General features: G+C 36.5%; 1 protein-coding gene across 4 annotated transcripts in view; it reads left to right on the top strand.

Annotated features, from left to right (window-relative positions):
* Fip1 (Factor interacting with poly(A) polymerase 1) overlaps positions 1-27,256 on the top strand; it is a 56,930-nt gene that overhangs the window by 18,930 nt on the left and 10,744 nt on the right. For all 4 annotated transcript variants that reach the window (XM_081770023.1, XM_081770022.1, XM_081770021.1 and 1 more), the window contains exons 5-8: positions 2,073-2,221; positions 7,970-8,152; positions 9,653-9,777; positions 14,243-14,348. In XM_081770023.1, coding sequence (XP_081626149.1) covers positions 2,073-2,221; positions 7,970-8,152; positions 9,653-9,777; positions 14,243-14,348 — 563 coding nt within the window. The remainder of the gene's footprint in view (positions 1-2,072; positions 2,222-7,969; positions 8,153-9,652; positions 9,778-14,242; positions 14,349-27,256) is intronic.

Here is a 27,256-nt window from a genome sequence, read left to right as displayed (position 1 = left end):
TTTCATTTTCTTCTATTCACATATGTCCTTGTCGCGCCTAATTTTGAGCTCCTTCTTGGCTAAATAGTTAGTGTACGCGCCTTTGACGTGGGAGACTCGGGTTCGATTCCCGGCAGGAGCTCATGTGGTTCGAATTCCACGTTAATCAGTAGGTCCCGTCTCATATAACCTAGCTGCTGAAAGGGACGTCAAACTCAAAATCAACTCCACTCAACAACTCCTGCCTAATCGTAGGACATAACACTTATATTCAGAAGTTAGTCACACATTAGAGAATTTACATTGATGTTTAAAGTCATGGAAATGAAAATGAGTCAGAGAAGTGCTTAAAATATTCCGAAATCAAGGGAAATCTGCAATATTTCACAGAAGAGTAAGGGGTATTAGTTTGTTTCTGCACAATCAATATTTACAATGAAAATTGAATATGCAACGGAAAGTAGGCTTCTACATTTAATATAATTACTATTGTGTAGTCGTACTTCACAGTTGTACTACAAGTAAGTGATTCAGTTTCCAGTTGTTGCTAAGAAGGCAAAAACACAATGCAGTATGTTTTTTAATGAAGGTCACCCCGTCTTAGAATTTAACTTCGAAACATCTTTAGAAGATGCTTGTCTATTTCCAAGCCTTGGTGATTTTTATTCTTCTCTAACTCAATCGAAAAACCCTTATTGGTAGTTGTGACAGAGTATAAAATTAAGCTTGATGTTTTCACATTGGAAGACTGCAGTCTAGAGAGTGTTTTTGTATAAATAGTAACTCACTTGTAGAAAATTTACATGAACACAATCTAGTTGCTCAGAGGACAGTAGAGAAATCAAACAAGTTTCGCGAAAGAATTCCGAAAGTTGCTTAAGAGCTGCATATAGAGAATTTGAAGAACATCTCAAATAATGAAGGCAGATTCAAAATGAAGAAAATGAGAAAAGGACTGAAAAAAGAAATTATCTTTAAAAGCAAAGAGCAGTGAGGAGTGCCAAAAGGTGATAAAATTTCCAGCTTCTAAAGAAGAACCAATTAAATTAAAACTTCAGATTGTACAGAAGAAAGAAAGAAAAAATAGGTTTATTGTAGATAATCAAAGAAATAGGCCAAAGTATGATTATATTTATGATTGGATTTAAAATAGCGAGATATTAAAGATATTGTTGGTGTATAGTTATTGTTTGGTACTTTTGTTTTATTGTATTAGAAATACAGGAAGTTCGAATCATAAGTATTTACACCAGAAGGGTAAGCTTATATATTTTTAAAAATAAAGAGCGTTGGTCGGCTATGGCGATATGGAATAATGGAAGCAGAAATATTAATTTTAGTTTTAAACCTAACCATAAATGATAATATTTGCAACTTAGGAAACTGTCTGGAAATCCGGGTAAAGCAGTATTAGGATTTGAGTGTGAACCCTACACTAGCTCCACATCTATGTTATATTTTCTTTAGTAAAGAAATATTGTACACAAATACTTCGTTAGATAATAGGTACTATATAGGGCAGAACATGAAGATTACGCAAAAAGATTAGAAACCTTTTAAATGTGGGTATGGAGAAGAAAGAGAATTAAGTCGAACGGAAAACAAGTGAGAAAGTGTTAGAAATAGTGGAAGAGAAAAGGACAGTTTTAGAAGTAATGGGGAAAAGAAGAGAAACTGCTTGAGATATTAGCTGAAAAGGAACTGCACCGTAAGGGCGTATCGGAGAAAAAAGGAGGGGTAAAAAAGAGGCTACAGTTGATGGACGGTATCAAAAGAGAAAAGTTGTACGTGAAAAACGAAAAGGTTAACTGGATACCGTAGTGCATGGACGCTTCTCATTGCAGCAAATGAATTACCAAAGTTGGCAGAATTCCTTTGATAATGATAATATGTGTGCTTTTGCAGTTTTTAATAATTAAGATTATGTATTTGTAGAAGGTTTTGTAAATTGATTGCCGCTAGATTGCCTCCTCACTGCTACTAAACACCCTCTTGTAATGGATTGAAGAGAATGTGTTTCTGCTTTTGTATTATATATTATAGTTTCTCCGTAAGATTATACATTTGATGTTTGTTCTCTTGTGTACTTTTAGATTATTTTAATTACGGCTTCAATGAAGAGACATGGCGAGCGTATTGCGAACGGCAGAAAAGAATGAGGATTCATGAGTCAGGTGTTGGCCTTGGACAGATCGGAGGGACTGCCACTGGACCAGCGGGAACTACAGTCAAATTAGGCCAGGTTGGTTTCTCTGTTTTTAATAGTTATGTTACAAGGACCATTAAGTAGTATGCGCCAAAATATACAGTACTGAAATGAAAAAATGGACAAAATTAAATTATCGTCATGTATGATTTTTATTTCTCCTCAAAAGAAATTAACATACATACATACAAACACAAGTAGCGTGTTGATTTACCACGGTATGCGTAATGTAAGTGTTTATATCGTTCACGCAGATTCTCAAACATATCCTGAAACAAAAGTTGCTGCAGACTTGTGTAAAAGGAGATGGAATTGCTCATGTAATGCAGACACAATTCTTGGTGGATCTTCACAGTTGAACACACTCTCCTTTAACATTTCCTACAAGTAGGCATCAGGTGGTGTAAGATCGGGGGAATGGGGCGGGTATGGGAAGTCAGTACCACGTGAAATGATTCGTCCTGGAAAGTTTTCCTGTAGCATGGCTATTGATTCTCGAGCAGTATGGCTGGTCGCCCCGTCCTGTTGATACCACAGTCTATTCATCTGAATGTTCCTTGCACGACAGAACCTTCTCAAATCCTGAAGAAATGGCTCGATCACTAAACCCCTGTAGCGTTCTTGAGTGACGGTAAGAGCATTTCCTTCCTTATCTTTAAGGAAATAGGGGCCTAATAAACTTTGTGCTGAGATGGTACACCATATCTTCCCACGTGCACTATGGAGCGGTTTCTGAACGATAACATCCGGCTGCTCAAAACTAGGGAAGCGAGTTGTCTGGCAATTGATGTAACTGTTCAAGTGAATGTGACTTTCGTCGGAGAACCACACATTCTTTACGAAATCTGGATCCTCGTACACCATGGCCTAAAATGTTCCACAATATACCATCCTGGCTCACATATCTGGCTCTGTCAAGCGTTGTCCAATCTGTATCCGGTACGGAGATCCACCTTTGTCCTTAAACAATCGGCGAACGTACGTACTGCTGACGTTCAGTTTCAAGGCCGTTCGTCGTAGACTTCGACGGGGTGAATGCAGCACCTACCGAAGAACACGTGCGTGATTCTTATTTGCTGAAACAGTTACTGGTCGACCAGATCTCCTCTTCCGTTGACACAGTACACTATCAGAACGGCGAAATTTCGTAACAATAGACAGCATAACTGTGTTAGTCGGTGCCATCTTATTAAACTCCTTTCGGAATTGTTCTGCCACCTTTTTCAAACTCGCTCCACCTTCACGATCACTTCTGTATGAACGGAAATAATGCTTAACTATGAATACTTTTTCCTCCGTCAAGGGACCCATTTCCAACAACAACTGCACAACACAACTTCCTTTTCAATACTGCGAACACCTGAAGCTGGAGCTGTGCCCCGTCCAGAAACGTAACCATGTGTTCGAGATGCGCGAGTTTCAGTACTGTATATTTTGGCGTATACCGTATATGGGCTAGTCCACTTTGATTAAACTTGATATATAGGTAAGAAACCTTCACTGCTAAAATTAGAGTTGCTACCACCTACTATGGAATAAAAGAAAGTATAAGGGTAAAACGTAGATAACAAGTAAATTATATATTAGATAAGAAAAAACCTTTGTGTTTAAAAATAGTTTAAGGAATTCAAAGCTAGTGGATATTCCTCTGTACTGACTGAGAAGGACTACTTGCTAACTGGTTTAATTGTATATGACCTGTTTATAATATATCGAAAACGTGCACGATAAGCTCGGTTTCCCATCGAATTATGTAGGATGCTGTTTCTGGCCATTGAGGTATTCTATACTTAAATATTTCCAGAAGGATAGTTCAAGCTGTGAGAAACTCATCAGGAACAAGAACTGGTCTTCAACTTAATTTTGTATTATGTACAAATGTAATGAGAAATTAAAAGAAAAATCTAAATATATGTGTAATACGGTGAACTAGATGAAGAAGAAATTGGCTATAAGGGATAACTTTTTTTTTTTTTTTTTTTTTTTTTTTTTGTAATTTTAACCCACTAGAATCTGTGTTCTTTTTATTGCAATTGAAGAAAATGTTGCTTTTTCAATATATTTTACAGGTTGTTAATAATCACAATTAATCAGAGCATACAGTCGTTTATGATACTCACTTTTTTTGAAGCACATAGTATAGTGGAAATTTTTCTAGCAGGACACTGGAAATATCGAAGTCAACTCCAGTAGATACCACTAGCGTGCGCAGGACATTGGGAATGTGGGTGCCAGATCTAAAGTACACCATATGGAATGTCCTCGCCCCCCTTTCCCCTAAGAAAAGATAGCATCATTGCATCCGACGCTGCGTCGGCGACGCACGGAACACATGCAGACGGGAAATAATTTACACGTAACCTCTTCTCAGTTTGTAATAATTTTACATAAAAAAGTTTGTCTAATGGGGGTGCCAAGGCACCCACGTTGCGCACGTCTGTAGTAGACACCTTGTTAATGCATTCTTGTAGTGGATAATAACATGTACGCAGTGCACTCCAGAAGTATGTACCGTTTCGTTCTAATTTCCAAACACATGGAAATACAGGGAACTAACTTGTATCGATTTCTCAATAAACTCTTCCTCTTTATTGATACACAGTTCCCATCGCTCCGTGTGGCATAGTTATCTGTGGGCTATGTATCAGATACTGGAAAACAGCACTTCCTAGGGATGATCTATTGGCAAGATGGCGTCCACGAAGAGAATCCTTGAAGTTTGGAAACAACCAGAAATCACTAAATCTGAAGAATAGGCTGGGTGCGGGAGAAGTTCAATTCCGTGATCAGCCATGAATGACGTAACAACATTACCACAGTATGGCGGTGCGTTGTCAATGCTTGTCATTTGTAGTCGTTTCTCAGTCAATTTTGGCAAAAATTCTGTATCCAAAAATGTACGAATATACTCGGCCGTAATTGTATGACCTTTCGGGACAGGATGGGACAATATCACTCCCTGGTAATGTCAGAAGATAGCGTACAGCACGTTCTCATTGAATGCCACATGGCGATTTTTTAGGGGGAGGGGCGTAAATTGTGTGTTTCCACTACATCGACTGCCTTTTTGCTCCTGAGTTGAATAATGAAATATGTAAATTCATCCATGGCCACAACACTTTCCAAGAAATTGTGTTCGTCTGTTCTGAAGCATGTCAAATTTTTAACATTTGATCGACTCCATTCCTATTTTTGATCGTCATTAAGCATTCGTGGAACCTACGGAAAGCAACTTTTGTTAGGCCCAGTTCGTTGCAATTATTCGTTCTGGTGTTCCCATTATTAGCCTCAGTGTATCACAAATCTGCATGGTGGCACACCAATCTTCCATGAATGAAATTTTCAACAATGTTGATACTGTTTTTAAGCATCCAGACCTCTGTTCATCTTTCACACTCGTTCGGCCCGCTTTGAATTCACACACCCACTTCCTAACAGTGTTTTCTGCAAGACTATCACTGCACACACGTTCCAATTGGCGATGAACATTGGCTGCAAAACGTCCAACTGCGGTGAGAAATTTCACAATTACCCGATGTTCTTCAACCGAAAAATTCCGTTCCCGGGCGGTATCAGAAACATGTCATTCTGGTTCACGCACTGTAACTCGATGCCGCCACCTAGTAAACAAAATTGCACTGCTTAGAGACGAAGGATGGAGATCTCCAACGCTGCAGTTGCTTTCCTGAAATGGAAGAAAAAAAATTGGATTTCAGAACAAAATGGCACAAACTTTTGGTGTACACCTCGTGGTTGATAGTTATATAGGTTTTAGAGAATGTTTTGAATCTGCATTAATAGAAAATGATGGTAATTATGGTCAGACAACATAACTAGATTAGAACTAAGATCTATGAACGTTAGTGGTTTTTTTTTTTTTTTTTTTTTTTTTTTTTTTTTTTTTTTTTTTTTTTTTTTTAAAGATGAGTTGTTTTTCTAACTTCTTCCCTTCCCTCTCAATTTCTGGGAAGTATGACAGCAAAATTCAGAAACTATAACTTATACGTACTTTTACATTATAAGGAATTTAAATAATGCTCGGTCTATAAGCAATATTACAATAAAAATGCCCAACTCGAGCACTTCCTCGATTCTCCCGTTATTTCCACAAGGCCAATATTTACGATGAATAAAATTAAAGACTTCCGAACAAAACTAGTTTACAATTGCAGTTGAAACGGGCATCGGGTTTTCTTTTTATAGTATTTGATGTCTACATTATTATCTCCTCTGTAGTTTTTCTCACTTTAGATTTCACGGTAAAATGTTGAAGATTAGACATCGCTATCCGTCTTAGCTACTTATTCAAATAGGTCTGTGATGGCATCATGATTCTAGGCTAGCACCCAAAAATTGTACCTCCACCGGAGATCAACCTCCGAATAACTATCTCTATGGCCTATGGAACCTGGAGGTTCAATATAGCGCTCACAAAAGTTCTCCATTGACTTCTGTCGTTATCAAACTTTATCCAGTTTCTACTTTGTATTCCTATTTCTGCGAGATCCACCTTAATACTGTCCTCCCATCTCTACCTATGTCTTTGTGATGGTCGTTTTCCGATTGGATTTTCAGTCAAAACTTTGAAAGTGTACGTACTTTCTTCCATCATGATCTGACCGCCTGAGCCTCCTCCACATTGTTAGGATCAAACTGCGAATATGTTACAAAATGTACGCTCACTAATTATTCAGTTACACAAAAGAATGTTATTATTAGTAGTAGCTCTCCTCACTGGTCTTTGGTACACAGGGTCTTCAGTGGAGCATTGAACTCATTACGGTGGTGGAACTGTAGGTCCACGTCCTATATAAAGAGGCTGTATAAACGTAGACCTACAGTTTGAAATGGAATCCTAACTAACGTAATGAGTTAAATGCTTCCACCGAGAATCTAACCCAATTCCCGGATTTTTAACTCCAACCCACCACTATTACTATTACTGCTACTATTCCCAATAGTAGTAGTAGTAGTTAATATTACAATTCCTAAAAATAGTACAAAAATAATAGAAACATGCATATAATAATATTAAAATAAAAACATATATTAAAGTAACATAATAACACATATTAAATAAAACATAACTGAAATTACAGTCAGATTATAAAAGATACAACCATGCATGGACAATAAGATAAGTTAAATAGGAACCAGTATAATTAAAACATGCAAATGAAAGACGGGGTTTATAAGTGGTAAGTTATAAACTTTCTTTGAATAGAAGGAAAATCAGGAGTAAAGACATAAATAATATGTAAATAGTTGTTGGCATTTGACAAATGTTTATATATCGGAAGGTCACTAAAAATAGGATTATATTTGAAAATCCTAAAATTTCTTTCTAACAATAATAATAATAATAATAATAATAGAAAATATCGAAACTAAGTGTTTGACTGGAATTAATTGAACAGATTTTAATTAGGATGCACAATCTTATGCTGCGTAAAATGTGTAAATTAACAACTTAATTTAATGAAATTTACACAATTGATTCCATAAAACGGTAGTAACTTTTGGTGGTGATTATGTGTACCGCATACATTATTGGTAGGCTTTGTGAATATCTTTGTCGATCAATCATAGAAAGTAAAATAGCATTGTAAATTTGATAGACTTGTTCGTCTGAATACTAGAACGTTCCTGTGGTTTTCTGTAAAGGCTTACGATATTAATGTGGGTGCGGGAGCTCGAAAACTTAAAAGTTTATAAATGTAATTCATCTCTATAAGTTGTAGAAATGACAAGGTTAGTCACTTTTATTTTTCTTTCTGTCTACAGGGCAATATACCAGTAGCCATAGTCAATGACAATTCGAAGTATTCCGGGATTGCGGGACCAAAGAAGGCTGGACCGCCGCCTGGTAGAAAGTTGGCGGGCACTATTGACGTCATAGGAGGAACAGCTTTAGCCTCCCGCAGAAGCGCAGAGAAAGGAACACCTCCGAAGGAAAATGTAATTCAGGTAAGTTTCATGTTCAAGTGAATTGATTGTATAATGTTCTGTGGAGATCAAACCAGCAGTCCATCGTATTGCTTTCAGTCTTCGAAATATATGTTAGGAGTCACATAAAGTTGAGCGAAAAACTGATGTAAAGAGAAAAAAGTCAATAAGGCAAGAACACATTAAAATAAAGTTGAAAAAAGTACAATCGAAACTAGTTTTTACTATGAGAGCTGAGAGTGAAAACTTACATGTGAATAAAATATGAAATAATGGTGGGCCTAGAGCTCCTTCGTGGCTAAGCGGTTAACGTACACGCCCCCATGCGTGGGAGACCCAGGTTCAATTCCCGGCGGGAATTTATGTGGTTTGAATTCCACGTTAATCAACAGGTCCCGTCTCATATAGCCGCGCCGCTGAACGGGACGTTAAACTCAAAATCATCTCACCTTAATGGTGGGCTTAAATACCAGTGGTAAAAAAGTCTATCAACAGAGAAGGAAATGTTCAGAGCACTAGTTCCCATTAGTGGATATGGACACTTTTTGAAGTCGGAGATGAGTCATAGTATGCGCAACTCTGATACGAGAGAAGCTGCAATGTTTTCCAAATGCCTTCGCTACTTTTTACTCTGTAAGTTACATGTTCTGTGTTTACTAAGATAAGAAAAGCTTCGATCTAATGTCATTATTCTTAGATTAGATCTGAAGACGAACCCTTATCTAGTTCATACTGATCAGGCAAATAACAGATTGTGTTCAAGTCCGGGCGTTATAGAATTCTGAGTTTTACATTATGACTATTTTTACAATTAGAATTGTATTCGCAATAAATAAATATATACATTGATTATCTGCCTCTCTTTCCTCGATTGTAGTTTGTTTTTCAGTTAAAAAAGAAACTGCTTATAAGAAAAATCAGAGGATTGTCACCTGTAAAATAAACTATATTTGACGAAGCATTATTTATCGGAACTCAGAACACTTCATCTGTGTAACTACCTGCGAGTTTGTGTTCATTCTATCAAAGAGAAAAATTGAGAGTGAAAGTAGCTATTGCTATTTGAGATCAGTGTTTCATTAAATGAAATCTTTGAAGTTTTACGTCCCACGATTATGCCGTGTAGGCTAAGAGAGACAGTGATAATGAGAAATGAATGAGGTGGTGGAATGAAGAAAATGGAAAGAAACGGGAGAACCCCGAGAAAACCTATGCACACGGGTGTTTGTTCCCCAGGAAGTTCACTTGGCGTGAACGGGGATCGCACCAGAGCTAAACGCTCTACCACTGAGCCATCGCGGCTCTCGAGGTCAGTGTTGTGAAAGTCTCCAATGTATTGATTGTTTATTAAGTATAAGAGTATAGGAGAGTTTCCAGAAAGAAATGCCTAATAACAGATCTAGAAATTCACTTCTTTAATATTATTATTTTGCTGTTATCTCTTATATCATCCTCTTACTGTATAACATAAATTTATTATTGTTGTGTATGACAAATAATACATAGAAATATGCATTTCAGGTGATGACTGCTGATAGACGGGAATACAGCAGGAAACCCTTTCCTGATATGACAGTTCCTCCGCCTCCCCCTGGGGTACCACCGTTTGACATGCCTCCACCTGGAATGATTCCCTCAATTGGCGGGTAAATACTTAAATGAATTGTCGTTAATTTATATGACTTATATTATTTATTTATGTTACTATAAACTGCCTTATTGTATTATTATGCTAAGGTAGTTTATATTATTTTTTAGATAAACATTCATTATGTGTAATGAGTAAAAACCATTATTAACAAGAAAACTGATATTATTATGGCTGTATATTTATCCACTCATATAATTTCAAGAACTCTCGTCTTCGTTTTATCTGTCACGAAATGCGTTGAATAAAACCTATGGCAAGAACGTATTCAGAAATCTAAGTTACTGTGGTGTACATTACACGTTCCTTTTCTGGGGATAGAAATTCTGAAAATGATCCCTATGAACGGATGAATTTCGGAAAATCTTATGTCCACACTGTCTTTTTTTTATATTCTCGGAGTATTTACTGGAAATGAATCTCGTTCATTGTATTGTGATTCATAATTTTTTGTGTTCCTGTTTTAGACAACCGTTCTGGCCGCGAACGGGATGTTTTTTTGCCAGGGCCAAACATGCTACTACTATACGACAGGTTATTTTTTGACGCGACACTTGGAACTCACTGATTTTCAGGCGAGTGACTTGATATGTTTCATTTTTGAATATGTTTAGTTGAACAGTTACAAGTATTTGAAATGATATCGTCAACAGAGGGAAACATTATTATTATTATTATTATTATTATTATTATTATTATTATTATTATTATTATTATTATTATTATTATTATTATTATTATTATTATCAATTTCTTGAATTGTTTGTATACCGGTATACGCATTCAGACGTGGAAGCTGAACTAATAATAGAAGCTTCAGACAATAAAAGTGTAGGGGAAACCTGATTTCTATCATATGATCTCGTAAAAAATTAGTGGTGATTCTAAATCAATACAGAGCGTAGAAGTGATCTATATGACATAATATGGAAAGGGAAAGGCACTTCTGCCTCGAAAAGTGTCTTGAAGAGAACATTTCTCTTGTACTACGACACCATGTCTATAAAGGGAAATACGACATAATCTGGAACAAAGAATCACCAGATGTAAGATAGAAAACGGAATCTAGCCTAGAACATATAGCGTAAAATCCGGAAACAGCTATATAGATCTGTAGCTGGTTCTTTACAGGGGGTGGGTGGGATAGACAAGATAACAAGATACAAATATTCAGATAAGCTTGATAAGACGACATGCTTGAACCAAGGAGTGCGATGCCACAGCAATCGACGCAGAAGAGAACAAAACTTTTTGGAATATTGAATATGAAATCTTCTTTACGAAACACCGAGGCTATCTGGGATGAGAACGGTACAGATATAGAAGCTATAAATTATACTGTAAGGATCCATATACCCACTCATACTCAAACCATATGTTTTTAGTACAAACATGTGTTTGTACAATTGTAAATAAACATTGGCAGACGACAGAAGGAGACTACACCTAGAGGAAGAAACGAAAATGATTCGGAGAACTGTGAAGAAAGCCGACAACCTCTCTACAGGCGCTCCCTCCAAGAGCATGAAGATACAAGAGGAGGACAGAACCAAGAAGTTATCAAACGAATGCTGATAGCTCACCTACCAAAATCTTCTCTCGAGGACGCCATGGGCTACGGAGACTTCCCTTAATACTTACTCCTGGGGCTACTATGAGCTACGGACTATAATTCTCTAAAAACCGTCTGAGGCTGTTATGAAAGACAGGAGATATAATACAATACAAAGTCACGAAGTGCGTCTATTTTCTTATAAATATCCGTAGATTTTAGTGATCTACTAAAACAATACAACAAGAAGTGTGGGAAAAAATTAATGACCGAGGTTCAAGAGATATTTGGAGGTTATGTAAAAAATGGAGACAGCATATACAATGTCTCAATGTGTAACCATATATAAAAATTTAGAATTAATAAATGCTCAATATTTATAAATCCGTCATTTACAAAACAATATTTGCAGGGAATATTTTTTTTTACGTTACAATGCATATTCACAGGAAACAATATTCTTTGTTATAATGTGGTAATATAAAATATTCAAACAACTGGATTCTTGAAGAAAAAATGAAATGAAATCTTTTAAGTTTTACGTCCCACCGTTATACCATCTAGGCTAAAGAAGAAAGTGATTATGAGAAATGAATGAAACACTGGAATGAAGAAAGTGGGAGGAAACGGGAGAACCCAGAAAAATCCCACGCACATGGTGTTTGTCCACCACAAAGTTCACTTGGCGCGTGCTGGAATAGAACGAAGGATCCCATGCACCAGAGGTAAACGCTCTACCACTGAGCCACCGCAGTCCAACTGCATTCTTGAAAGACATTTGTAAATCAGTATAGAAGGAATTATTTTTATTCCATAAAATATAGTGTGTATATTTTCATACGAACAGACCGGAAAATTAATTTGTGAAGCTCTGCATTCAGAAATAATTAATATAGTCTCTTAATAATATAATAAAATGATATTTCGGACCATAGTAGTTAATAGGCAAAAAAAAAAAAAAAAAAAGGCCCCGCTCAAGTCCTAAAGTAAATCAACTAGGCTCACATCCTTAAGGGTTAAGATATTTTAGTTATTTCTAGACAGTTATTATACTTGTTTTCTTGTGAAGATATTATAATCTCTGTATAATGCTGACCAGTGAGATATGTGAGTTCTTGGTATAAGATTTTTCAATATACATCATGACGTATGAGACAAACCCGTGTGCGTCGGTTTGCTCGGGGTTCTCCCGTTTCCTCCCACCTTCATCATTCCACCATTTCATTAATTTCTCATCATCACCATCTACTTTAGTCTAGCCGGCATAAACGTGGGACGTAAAACTTGAAGATTTCGTTTAATCATGTTGGGTGAAGGGAACAGTAGAGTTGTTAAAATTATATTACTGAATAAATATACGGGTATAATAATATTTTTATTGTTATGTTAAATTCATTGTATGTACCCAGTGTTGTTAGGATTTCTCAATAGGTTAACAAGACTTCAGTCGATTAGGGGGAGAGGGGAAAGAGGATAAAACAGAAAAATAATCAACTAAATATTTGTGCTCCTAAATTTTAGTCTCACACGAAACAACAATTTAGAAAATCCTTTAAATATTACAGATGGCCATGGAACTTTAAAAAAAATCGTTAAATTATTGGTTAATTTTTTTTACATCTTCAGGGTGCCATTCGGTCACGAAATCGGAAAACGGTCATGAAAGTCAAGAAAAGTTACGAAATTTAGCTTATTATTATTATTATTTTTATTATTATTATTATTATTATTATTATTATTATTATTATTATTATTATTATTATTATCTGCACAGATATAAGTAGAGACTGGAAAAGTTTGTTCTATAAAACGTCAAAATTTACCGCCAAAAATATCTGTGATCGGCTTTAGACGCTACCAAATCGCAAGCAAATCACACTTCTATCGCATGTATGAAAAATTCAATAAGGAACACGAAAGACAAAACAAAATCAAGATGGAAGCAGAATACCTTAAACAGTTGAATAAGAAGAAAAGGAGATTGCCACAACAGAACGAAGAGGAAGTTTAAGCACTTCAGAAGGAGATCGAAAAAGCTCAAAAAATGGTGAAACAATATGAGCCAAATTAAGAGAGATAAGAATCCATCAGTATAACTGTTTACAGTCAATGTACATTTTTAAAGAATTACTAAGAATTTATCAATATATGTACACTCATGTCCAAAATTATTGTCGCATGTCTATAAATATGTTGTTGTAGGAATATGATTTGATAACGAATTCGCCTGGTATTTCGTATAATGTTAGTATGTGTATAATCGGTAAAGACATGTATGTAGCAGATTTCATGTCAAAAGAGCAGTAAATAAGAACAATAAAACGAAAATAAAACTTTCTTGTCCATTTAGCAACATTTTGTTTTACTCGTTCTAATTTTCATATTTATAATTCTTTTCCTATAACATTTACCACAAATATACAATTCCCGATTATACACATAGTATCAGTATTAAAAGTACCATGCAAAATCATTATCAAATTATATTCTTACAAGAAGACAGTTATAGGTATGCGACAATCATTTTGGACATGAGTATACATCATGTGTATTTAGATATGTAATTTTAAGATTAGTGGATTTGTAAGTGTTTGCTGTTGGTTAGTTGCCTAACAAAACAGACTATATACAGTGAATATGGAGATCAGATAAAAGTAAATGCGAAAGAATATAAGTATTTCTATTAGTTTTTGAATGTTACGAAATTTTATGGTTTGGTAAAGAAAAAGTCATGAAATTTCATTTTGGAATTTCAATAGACACCCTGATTTTTCTTCAGTCCTAAAGTTGTGTGAGACTTTGGTAAGTCATGACAGCATAGTACTGTTTTACCGCACTGGACATTCCAAATAAATGCATTTACCTGTACACCATAATTTCTCGTAGTACATATCTCCCATCTCTGTTTCAGGTTTCCACCTCATCCACCTCCATATGGAGGAGAATTTTATACACCAGAAAGTGACCCGTATTATCATTCGTATGAGCCAACCCAGGATTCTCAATGGTCGAATCATGTAAGTAGAATCTCATTCCCCATCTTCATAGGAAATGCGTTGATACAACCAAGAGAGTGAGGGAAAGTGAAAAAAAAAAAAAAAAAAGTTTATGAAATTACCCTTCATATTGACCAAATTACCTGGGGCTCCTTTATATAACTTCAATAGTAATGTAACATAACAATAACAAAAAGAGGAAAAAATCATTTTTTAAAAAAATAAAGGATTTGAATACAGAAAGTTGTGAAGAAACAAAACAAGGTAATAAAATACGAGGAGGATCAAATATAAATGAGATTTTTTGTTCCTGAACATCAACAGTTGGTAGAACTGGCCGCGCGCTTCTGCTATGTTTAGGTGGGACCGCTGGGAGTGGAGAAAGCGTGCTGTTAGATATTTTCCGGCATTTCATCGGTACCGCTCACAATGTCGGAGCAATAGGTGCACCCCTTCACTGCGCAATGCATAATTATAAAATTTCTTGCTCGTGAAGGGGTTACAGCGGCAGAAGTTTGCCAGAGATTGACTCCACAGTTCGGGGATCAAACATTGTCAAGGACGAGTGTGTATGCTTGGCATAAAAAGTTCAAGGAAGGACGAGAACGTGTGGAAAATGAGCAACACGATCGCCGTCCTCGGACCAGCACTACGGACGAAAACATTCGTGCGGTTAAAGGCATTATTGACGACGATCGACGAGTAACTTTTTACATGAGCGACGCACAATAAATGCTGAATACAACTGCGAGCTGTTGAACAAGGCGAGAGTTGCATATCGCCGCAAAAGACGAGACCGATCGATTCGACAGGTCTCCTGCACGACAATACTTCAGCTCGAGCTGTCTCGAAACTACAGGAAATGCACTGGACTACACTTAAACATCCTCCTTACAACCCGACTTATCGTCCTGCGATTTCCATTTGTTCGGTTCGCTTAAAGAAGCTCTAGGAGGGCAACGATTTGAAGATGACGAGAGTGTGGAAGAGTTGGTGCGCAACTCGCTGATGACACGACCCTGTTCTTTTTATGATGAGGGCATCAAAAAGCTGCCTATACGCTGGGACAAATGCATTTCCAAAGGAGGAGACTATGTGGAAAAATAAATTGTGGTATTCAATAAATGAATTTAAATAAAACAAAAATAAAATCTCGTTTATATTTGATTCACCCTCGTAGAACAAATGAGTATCATTTTACAGTGTAAAACTAACACTTCAAAACTATGGGAACTCAATACTCAACAAGTATAAATACTGGTTGCAATGGAGTAATAAGATCAAACATAGATCCTGTTGCTCGGACTCTGAATGCCATTACTCGTTATCCTTTACTGTTTTTACGCGTATTCTATGCAAATAAGAATTGAAACTAAAAGTAGTTTTATTTCAACCACTTCCGGTTTGAATAAAGGGCTGAGGGAGGAGATATAATCTATTCTTGGGACACTGAGTCATTGCAAAAAGATATATATTTTACCACTTTTGCTCTACTGAAATTAACATTGAAACCAGAACTAATAGTAAATATGAACTACTCCCACTTTTGGTAAAATCTAGTGGTTATTCATGGTATGTTCTCTTGAGACGCTGAATCGTTTGCAAGAAAACTCTTCTCCCTATCTATTACTGTGTTTGTTACGTGGCCATAAACGCTGAAACCGGAAACGGCTAATTTTCTCCACTTCTAGTGTGAATAGAGCTTCAACGGAGAAGGTAAAACCTATTCTTGTGACGCTGAACGATTACAAAAATCCGCATCTTCATAAGCAGTTGCCGTTTTTGCTATACGGAAACCAGTATTGAAACCGGAAGCAATAGTAAATTTGAACCACTTCCGGTTTCGGTAGAGTGTTGTGATTATTCATGATACGTTAGCGTGAGACACTAAATCGTTTGCGAAAACCGCTTGCTATTTATTACCATTTTCCTTCTATGGCGATAAACGTTGAAATCGGAAATGCTAATTTGAACCACTTCCGCTTTCAATAGTGATTTAACAGAGAAGATGAAACTATCTTTGGAACGCTGAACGTATTGCAAAAACTGTAAGTCTATATCTCTTATCGTTTCTTCTCTGATACTTGTAGACAGACGGACCGACGAAGCCATTCTTTAAGCCTATAGTCACAATGCATCCGATTTTGAGCGATTTTTTTTTTACTCTGACATACACTGACGATATCGGTAAAAGAAACAAATGCATTGAGAAGTATTGGTACTCATAGTGACGTATACGGCCGAGTTCTTCTGACGACTGATCGGAAACAAAAAAAAAAAATGTTTTTGTCGTCAGTGTATGTCAGACTATAGAGTGATCCGCAGAGCATTACAACAACTGAGACATTTCTTTTCTAAGATGGTTAATGTTAATGATTGTTTTGTTTATCTGTGGTCAGAAGTAGTCGAGGATTCAAACAGTACAAGGCTGTACATAATAAAACAATACTATTTTACAACAATTTATCTATATATTAAAATGCTATGGAAGTTTATGTGTTTGTTGCCAGTGCTTTCGACAGTAAGTTCTCTGGAACCATAGGCTCTAGAAAGTTGCCATTTTCACTGATCATTTGCAAATTTTGTGTAGATTATTCAGTCCTAATTGGATATTTAAAAAACGTGGCCCTTTATTACATTTTTAGAGCTACACTGGAAGTGTTGAAATTTTTAAAAAGTGAAGCATCATATCCTACGAGTTATATATTCCAACACGACATATTTGTATACGGGGGTAGTATATCTCAATGTTAAACGAAGGATAGCCATTTCTCCAGTCTAAGATAAATATTTATTGTTTGGAGTGTTTTGCCCAATGAATACCATATATCAGTGACATAATAATTAATTGTGTGTGTAATGTATTTGAGTATTACATACTGCATACAAGAAGAAAGAAAACACTGATCATACATGAATTAGAAATTCCAACCGGAAGTAGGCTCAAATTTGCAAACGGTGCTAGATATTGAAAATCTAATTGGATAAATCTCCCCTTTATGATACTCTTTGCTGATTTTTATAAAGATATTTTTCACTAGTGTCTGTAAAGGAACATGTACAGATGTTGTGAGGAATGACACGGAGATTCATGCGTATATGTGAATGATGCGCTGTGTAAAGAGCGCAGGTTCAGCTAGTTGAACATTAAAATAATTAAGATACAAGCTTTACCTTAATAACAATTTGCCTACATTAAACTATACTTAGTATATATGTATATATATAACCACGTTTTCGTTACTAGCTTTGTTTCAGTGCTCGACATCACCATGCATCAATCATTCTGCATAAATGTCTATTTGGTTGTACTAGAACAGCCCCTTCTCCGTTGAAGTACGTTTTGAATCGGCCATCAATATTGTCGCTCTATTTTAGCGTCTTTGTTCTTTGATATTTTATTTTCTTCTTCTTCTTCTTCTTCTTCTGCTGCTGCTGCTTATTATTATTATTATTATTATTATTATTATTATTATTATTATTATTATTATTATTATTATTATGTTGTGTACGGTAAAAGTGCGTGTATTGATATCTTTAAATTCGTATCATTAGATAAGTAAACTGGTAATATTGCCCAGAGGTTCGAATTTTAATGTTTCTTGTTTCCCCGGTACTAGTACATACGGATGTCGAATTCAATATACTTACCAGGGATGCTTCCAAAGTTGAACCTTGAATCTGGGGACAACCTATATATCTCCTGAAAGGATTTGTCGAATAAGTTCCAAAATATGTATCAATTCCTTGCCTGGATGAGGCGTATCTTTATATGGAGGGTTCATATATGTCCAAGTCCGAGTAACTTCGAAAAAGTGTGATTTACGTGTTCCTCACACCTTAAAAGCAAAGACCAAGTCCTGGAAGCGCCATCTCGCCAGGACCGTGACGTATGAGTTACATGGCTCTCACACATAGCCAAAAACAGAAGCCAAGCTCCGGCAAACAGCATCCAGTCGAGCCTTCTTCCCCCTCATTACCCGACCCTTGTTGCGAGAGGGCTTAAACCCTGAAATATAACCAATCGGGTTTATAGCTACTAAGAAAGAGCTGTTTAGATGAAGTAAATGAGCTCAAATTATACCTCCACGATTAGTTTTCAGCAAATTAGAAACTCAAAATATGTTGAACATTTTTGTACCGTGTGACCTAGCAAACAACTCGTCTAGATGAATATTTGACGAATATATTATGAACGTACGGATCTGACAATGTATATAGATGAAATAGAGGAAAATATAGAAATAAAATACGGCGAATGTGTCACATCTAGCCATAACAATGGGTCACATTAGTTGTGATACCAAATGACTTGCTGGTGACTGGATATTATCGATATGCTTTTCTCAACTCTATTGGTTCACTAATATAGAATATTTATAGTTATTATCGGATATTTCACTAATATACGACTCTTTTTTTCTTTTTTGTTTTATTACCTTGATATAGAATATGATTGGTAGTGTTTATTTTATTCGTAATCTACTAGTCATGAGGAGCGCTTTGATATATAAAACACATAGGTCAAAGTGTATATTTCCACCTCTGAAGGGGCAGAGTCACTTTCGGGCAAGGAATTGAAACCTGTTTTAGAACTTGCTCTATAAACCCTTTCAGCAAATACGTAGTGTGTGTTCCCAGATTCAAGATTCAACTTTGGAAGCATCCCTGGTTAGATAAATATTTAGTTATTTTTAAGCAGAGGGAAACTGCGGTGTCTGTAAATTACTGGTTAAAACTTCATGGTAGGGAAAAGTAGTAACCTAGAGTTAAATATACAAGGAGAAGGAAGCAACAAACAAATGAGGGAATTCCCCACTTCTCCTCTTGCAAATACCGTCGTAAATATACTCGTATTCAAATAATTAATTTTCTTTCCAGCTTTCACCTAGATACGTTTATTTCGGTTTCATTAACAGATATATATAGCTGTTCGAAAATCAATTTGCAAATGAATATAATTAAACAAAACATTTTAAATTGCGACCTTTTAAAATTTTTGAAATTTTTAAGAAATCTAATTCTCTTGCGGACCTGTGCCAATAGGTGTATTTTTAATTCATTCTCGCAAGTTTAATGTGTCTGGCTTTTTAATGGTAACTTATGTTCTTGATTTGCGTGAAATGTAAAAAGTCTTTTTTTCTTTTCAGCATCGTTCTGTAAGTATAGTGTCTAATTCCTTTTTATGAGTACACGATCCATACACACTAATTTAAAAACGATTAATACAATGCAGCAGTATAAAAATTTCGATGATTTCTTATGTAAGTTGGGCCGCGGTGGCTCAGTGGTAGAGCATTCACCTCTGGTGCTTGGGGTCCCGGGTTCCATCCAAGCCCCTGCCAAGTGAACTTTGTGGTGGACAAACACCGTATGCGTGGGTTTCCTTGGGATTCTCCCGTTTTCTTCCATTTTCTTCATTCCACCATTTCATTCATTACTCATCACCACCGTCCCCTTTAGCCTAACCGGCATAACCGTGGCAGGTAAAACTCAAAAAATTAATTTCATTTTCATTTTTCTTATGTAAATTAACTAGAACAGCTTTGAGACCACCACTTTGAAGTTAACTCAGTAACATTGTAATGAGTAGGAAGGTGTTTTCCAATGTCTTTGTAATACTACAGATTAAGTGGTTCTTTCAGGAAGTGAGCTGGTAAGGGTAACCCCACGGAAATGGCAAAATACCTCCGGCGAATTGTTAAAGAATACTGTATAAGAATATGGAGAAACCTATATTCTTACTTCTAATACCTCTAACTTTTAAAATATTTCCTTTTTTCTGAAAGATACAGTCTTGCAGATGAAAGGGGCCTCGCCTCCTTCGGAAAACCTAATATTTTTAATAAACGATTTTCTAATAGCAGTAATTCTTCTCCCATACTGTATCTCACAAGAAATCTTTCTGACTGACGATAGATCGATTGCAGTGGGAGCACGCAGTTGGCAGACACCGTCGGCCAACTAGTAGTCCGTAGTCGTCAGTGTAAACAATCGGATGCACTGTGACCATAGGCTGAGACCTCTGACACTTATGCATGGCTCCCGGCGGGAGCTCATGTGGTTCGGATTCCACGTTAATCAGTAGGTCCACGTCTCATATAGCCTCGCTGCTGAACGGGACGTAAAACTCAACTCAACTCAACTCAACAATTTATGCATGGCATAGTTTGGAAGTATAAAAACTAGGTAATTAGTGGCTTTTGAATGTCCAACAAGCCCAAATCTGGCGAACAGCAAAAAGTAATTCAAGTCCCATTATGCCTCTTCATTTCAAAAAAGTGTGTCTTATTTAGAGCTTAAAATCCAACTTATTTAGAGCTTAAAATTCAAGGGAACATTTGTCCAAAATTTTAAGATTCTGCGTTTAATAGTTTCAAATATCTGACGAAAGAAGAAAAATCAACCTGCCCCTGTACCTGCAATAAGGGACTGCATTTAAAGAAATTCCCTTATCTCCAACTTAAACTAAAACTTACAGATTATTTTTTACAAAGATTATATTTATACAAATTTTCAAGGCTGTACAGAGATCTGGCGAACGGCAGAAAATCATTCAGTCCCCCGTTATTACCTCCTACGGGATGCATTTCGCAAAATCCTGCCTCACATACAATCTAGGTCCTAAGGGAAACATTCGTACAAAACTTGAAGGTTGTACGCCTAATAGTTCGGGAGATCTGTTGATAAATAAATCAGTGGATTTACTTTTTTTTATGTATAATTGTAAAATTCTATCTATGAAGGGGTAGATAGAGCTTGCTAGAGTAAAATTATCTACCGGTTGTATTATAGGAATCTACCGGTTTTATTATAAAAATTTACTATAAACAGAATTCTACAAGAATAGTGCAGTGATGTAATTTCTCTAAATACAAGGAAGAAAAAGGCTGACCCAGGGCCTGAGCAGCCTGGGCAGGATTTCCACAGAGGTCCGCAGCAAGCTACGTGGAGTGGATTAGGAATCCCCAATGCTTCAAAGCAAGCAGAGACGGGGTTGAGAGTCATAGAGCTCAGGGCAAGCTAAGTGATTGAGATTGATATTTGCGACAGAAACTCCGAAGCAAGCTAAGCGGGAGAAAAGGAAAAGCCTAGTTCCGAACAAACTAGAGGCTTGGATTGGGTATCTCCTACAGCTCCGAGTAGGCCAAAGGAGGCGTGACCAATCGCAGACTGGTGACTGTCCCTGGAATCCTCTCCGTTATATAAACGCTCCGAGAGGCAATGGCGCTTCTATTCCCTCGTTGTCATGTGATTGTAGGTGTTGCTGAAGTCTCCGTCGTCTGCAATCGTAGTATTCCCTAGTGAAGTACACGTGGTTGTTGTTTATAACTAGGAGCGCATAGAGAATGTTTTGTAAACGCAATCACATGTTGGATGTTTATTATATAAGCACCTGGTGCATTAAAATATAATTTAAAGATTCAGCCCATCTTTTGTTAAATGAGTACCTAGGATGACCTGTGAGGTGAAGGCTGTTAGAGTGTGATATTGACTACATAATCTCGTGTGCTTGCCGAAGTCGAGAGAGTAGGAAGCGTTACATCCACTCAGTCCTTGGACTTTGTCTAGTGTGTCCCGAATGTCTGGCACCCTTTACTTTGTTTGCATTGTACGAGGGCTGTTCTTTTTTTAACCTCTCATAAGCCATCAAAGGAGGAACACGTGAGATAAGGAAACGAGGATATGAACATTTTTCATTGGACTTCTTCCCCCCCCCCCTCCCTCCCACACACAAACACTGATAGACAAACTCTGTCGTTCAATCATTGTGGACTAGTGAGCGTGAGAGCATATCGAGTACAATCGAAGTGCCCACCAAGTGTGAACTGCGTGATGTAATTTGATTTTTTCAGGCCGAAGGATATATTAAAGCCTCAGTGATATATGCACGATTTCTTTAGGCCGTTTAAATGACTTACCGACGTGTATGACGAAAGTAGCCAAGGGTAGAAATTGGCAGCAAAAAACATGTGGTTTGTAAAAGGTGTACATCATAATTTATGAACCATATGATCTTGGAATTTCAGGGAAGTCAGCAACCACCTAGAGAAGTCTAATTACATCACGTAGTTCACATTTGGCGGGTGCTTCGATTGTATCCAATATGTTTTCACCACTCCGTTACTCTATAATAATACGAGGGCAATTGGAAAAGAAAACGCCGTTTGTTTATCAATGGCATACACTCGCAGATACGGAACTTCTGTTATACACATTAGAAAGATAGATACAACATTACATTACTTTACAACATATTAAAATTGAAACACTTGTGATAACGTTTTACAAGATATGAAATTCCTTCTGCAAAAGAATCTCCCTCCTGGGAATGAAGCCACCCGCTAACAGTATCGTGAAGCGCATTGTCATTGTCAAAGCGGTGCGACGCAAGCTACTGTTTCATGTGTTTGAAGAGGTGGTACTTGCTTGACACCAAATCTGGGCTATAGGGAGGGTGTTCAAAAACATCCCAGTAGAACTGCTTCAAAAGTTTTTGAGTCCATCTTTAAACATGCGACACTCTTCACGTATCATCTTTGGTCCGTAAATACCATGCAGTGCGGAAAGTTTTTTCGCACTCAGAAATCGTATTATCTCACACAGTTCACATTTGGTGGGTTTTTCTATTGCAGCGTTCATTTTCAGTTGTTATAGCGAACGAGTGAACTGCAGCACAACCTTCTTCTTCCACTGTTCACTGTCTATTTAACTACTGCACACAGCGCTACAGAACTCACGTCGATCTTCCGAGCTATCTCTCGCACATGTGCAAACGGAGGTTTTTTTTTTTTTTTTTTAATAATAATTATTCTCGTAGAACAGCTGTCTGTCTATCGATGTTGGGGATGGGAAATGTTCAGTGAACAGCTTTGCCTTTTCCCCGCTTCGTCATTTCTGGTTGTGTGTTGGAACTTGAACAAAACTAGCCCTCTTACGAGGATCACTACGAAAGTTTTGAGATACGCATTGTTGTGGCACAGTATTTGAATTCCAACAATTGCGTTCAGTAGAGGTATCTAGAGCCAAGAAGCGAAACAAGTTTCAACTCTCCTCGCTTATCGGCGTGGCCGTATCGCCTTCACTTGTTTGATGTGAGTAGTATTCGGCTGTCTAGAATGGAGCTCGAAAGGGATCATTTTCGGGCAATGATCATTTACGATTTCAGAAGTGGTTTGAACGAGACACAAAGCCTTGACCGTTTGCAGGGGGGATTTGGGGATCTTGCTTCTTCCCGTGTTACAATTTTTCGGTGGTTTGGTGAGACAGAAGAGGCCGGACATCGCTTAAAGATGAAGAGAAAGCTGGACGTCCGGCAACAGCTGTGTCAGATGAAAACATTGCCGCTATGGAACATATGATTCGAGAAAATTCCTTGAACAACTTTCAAGGACATTGAATCTACCGTGAACATTGGATCGCCAGCAGTAACGAAAATTCTTCATGATCATCTTCGGCTTAGAAATGTTTCATCTCGTTGGGTGCCTCACACTTTGACTGAACAGCACAAGCTCATGCGTGTGGAATGGTGTGAAGAAATGCGTGGAAGATTTGATGGAGGCAATTCTCGACGCGTCTCTGACATTGTTACTGGTGATGAGACTTGGATCTATCACAATTTGACCCTGAAAATAAACGCCAGTCTACAGTTTGGATCTTTCCAGACGAAAATCCACGCACGAAAGTGTGGGGAAGAAGATGGTCGCAACTTTCTTCTCCAAATCTGGAAATGTTGCAACTGCTCCACTTGAAGAACAAAGGACTGTTACTGCTCAGTGGTACACCACTGTTTGCCTAACAAAAGTGTTCCAAAAGCTTCGGGAACGACGTCCAAGAACTGGATTGCGTGGGATCCTGCTTCATCATGACAACGCGTCCGCACACACGGCCAACATCACAATTCAGTTTTTAGAATCTACGGAGGTCAAACTTATGGCTCATCCGACGTATAGCCCTGACCTGGCCCCGTGTGATTTTTTTTCTGTTCCCCAGGATCAAAGATCTCATGCGTGGAAAGAGATTTTGCAGCCCTGAAGAAGCTGTAGTGGCTTACGAGAATGAAATTTCAACCCTTGAAGAAAAAGACTGAAACACTGCTTCCAAAAGTGGTTTTCAAGGATGCAAAAGTGTGTACAGTGTAATGGTGAATACTTTGAGAAAATGTAAGTGTTAAATTGATTTTAAGTATGTAAGTTATTTTACATCTCGAAACTTTCGTAGTGACCCTCGTATATATACATATAGGAGGGTATACTGTGTGTAACAATATTTCAAACGAAATAATATATTTCTTTCAAAAATTATGCTTCTGCTTGGATGATATTGTGAGTAACGATGTATGTTTATTGAAACATGTAGAGTGATTTTATTGTAGATCTGCTGGTATATCCCCAGATAGTATACAAATTTATCAAATGGCTGTATATAAAAGCATTAAGCAAATTCTTTATTAAGTTTATATTCTAAACAGTTCTGAAACTATATAAAATAATACTATTGGGTCTCCCATCTTTCCTAACTATTTAATATGCATTTCCCAAGAAAGGTGTTCATCTATTTGCAGCCGTAAGTATAATGTGCATATCATGAGAATGATGATTAGCAGGGAACTGTGGAAAGGATTCACTGGCCCTCGTTTAATTTGAAGCGACATGGCTACGAAAGGAATCATGATGCGTGTAGTTTTGAATGATAAAGTTTTCCTTTTTATATGTCATGCCACATATCCTAATACTGTTACGAGTTATTATAGACCAAAGGTAACTTTTCTACAATTACAATGCTGTATCTCCGAAACTAAAGGAATTTCAAATCCTTTTGTTTCTTTCTTTAACTCATCCAATACTTTACATCTCTCTAATTTCCTGTTGCTTTCCCTGCATCTTGTAAAGAAGGAAGAATGAAAATATTTGAAAATCTTCCAGAAAAGTACCGAAATTCTCTTTATCTTAACTTTCTACTAAGTGGGTAAACGTGAATTCCTATACTAGTACGAAAAAAGGTTATAATATAAAGAACATAAAGAAGAGTAGAATCAAAGAGGACAGAGGGAAAGGACAGAGAAAAGAAACAAAGGAAGAGAAGAAGAGAAAATGGCATGAGATAGTGAGCATTGAAGGAAAGACTGAGATACTAAAGAACTTATTGAGAAAAGGAGGTGTGAACATTACAGAAAAGCAGGAAGTAGAATCCTAAAAGTGACTAAGAAAATGAGGAATAAGAAGGACATAAAAGAAGAAAATGAAGGAGTAGTGTATGAAGTGAAATATAAGAAATGTAATATGATATATATTGGAGAAACAGGAAAAGAGCCTAAAAGAAGAATAAAACAACATAAGGATGACGCAAGTCTTAAAAGAGAAAATAACACGATATATAAACGTATAAAAGAAACAAAACATGATATAGATTGGGAAGGGGTATAAGGTTTAGAAAAAGAGAATAGGACATTAATAAGAAAATGGAAAGAAGCGAGGAGGATTAAGTGAGAAAAAAAAGAAATATTAATAAATTGGGCAAATGGACTTCAAATTCAGTAATTATGGAATAGGTTGTTAGAACAAATTGAAAAATAAAAATTCACAGATAAGAAAAAATACATTATAGAACATAGAATGGAGAGGAAACGTCAAATTTAACAGGTATTTGGGAAGAAGAAGAAAAGAGAAAAAGATAATAATGGTGATTGTACATCATACATACATACATAGATACACACACACATTATATATATATTAAAAACAGTTGTAATATAAAATTTTAAAATGAAACAGTAAATTATAACAATACTTTATTGTTACGTATTAAAAATTAAAAATATATATATAAAAGCAACAATTAAAATTGTATATCAATAATTAAATATGTTTCTATTACCTAAATTAATATGAACATATACGGGGTGTTTCAAAAGAACACCGACTATGTTTGGGAGGTGATTTCTGACACCAAGATAAGACAAAAAGTATAGAGCAACCTGGGTGCACAAATGCTTCCTTTCGGAGTTATAAGCTGCCAAAAACATCAAAAAATGAAATTTAAAGGTTCATAGCTCTAAAACTACGCGACTACCCTAGTCGAGTTAAGACTTCACTTATTAACTAATATGTGCATTTTCAAAAAATACATGTTTCAGAATCCTAATGTACTCACGCAACAATTGTTATTGAGGCAGTTTTGCTACGGGCATATACTTTGAAGTACTTACCAACTACCTCTATAAAAAAAAATTGTTGCGGAAGTACCGCAGGATTCTGAAACTTGGATATTTGGCTTGGTCACATACAAGTTGTTAAGTGAAGTCTTCATCCGACTACGGTAGGTCATAGTTTTGGAGCTATGGACCTTTAAAGTTCATCTTTTTCATGTTTTCGGCAGCCTGTAAGTCCGAAAGAAAGGAATTGTGCACCCAGGTTGGTCTATACTTTTTTGTCTTGTCTTGGTGTCAGAAATCACCTCCCAAACGTTGTCGGTGTTTTGAAACACCCTACATGTCAATTAACGTCTGATGAAGATAACGTTACGTTATTGAAACTTTTACGACTTATTTTAATTTTAATAAATGAGTATATACTCTGGTCAGAAAAATATTAATTATTTAAGAAAAAATATTATATTAAATTTGCTAAGCATGCTTCGAAATGCTTTAAAAACCTTTTATATGTCTTATAAACCTCTAACTGAGCACGTCAGGTGTGGTCTGTGAGCTTTGATAATAGACAAAGACTGAAATGGACTGTGCTACAGCAAATATGATTGATGAGAACAACAGAAATTAACCAAATTTGTTTGTGAAATTCAAATATATATGTACTTAATATAATTAAGACTTTTGTATATTTCACATCTCATCATACAGTTTCACTTGTAAAATTGAAGTATTAATGGTTAAAGAATTTACCTTGGCGTTGTTTGAATTATTTGTTCTA

Source organism: Thermobia domestica, chromosome 8 (assembly GCF_964235325.1).
Source record: "Thermobia domestica chromosome 8, izTheDome1.hap1.1, whole genome shotgun sequence".
In the NCBI taxonomy this organism is placed as follows: Eukaryota; Metazoa; Arthropoda; class Insecta; order Zygentoma; family Lepismatidae; genus Thermobia; species Thermobia domestica.
Note: the sequence above shows the minus strand (reverse complement) of the source record. Positions and strands in the feature narration are given on the sequence as shown.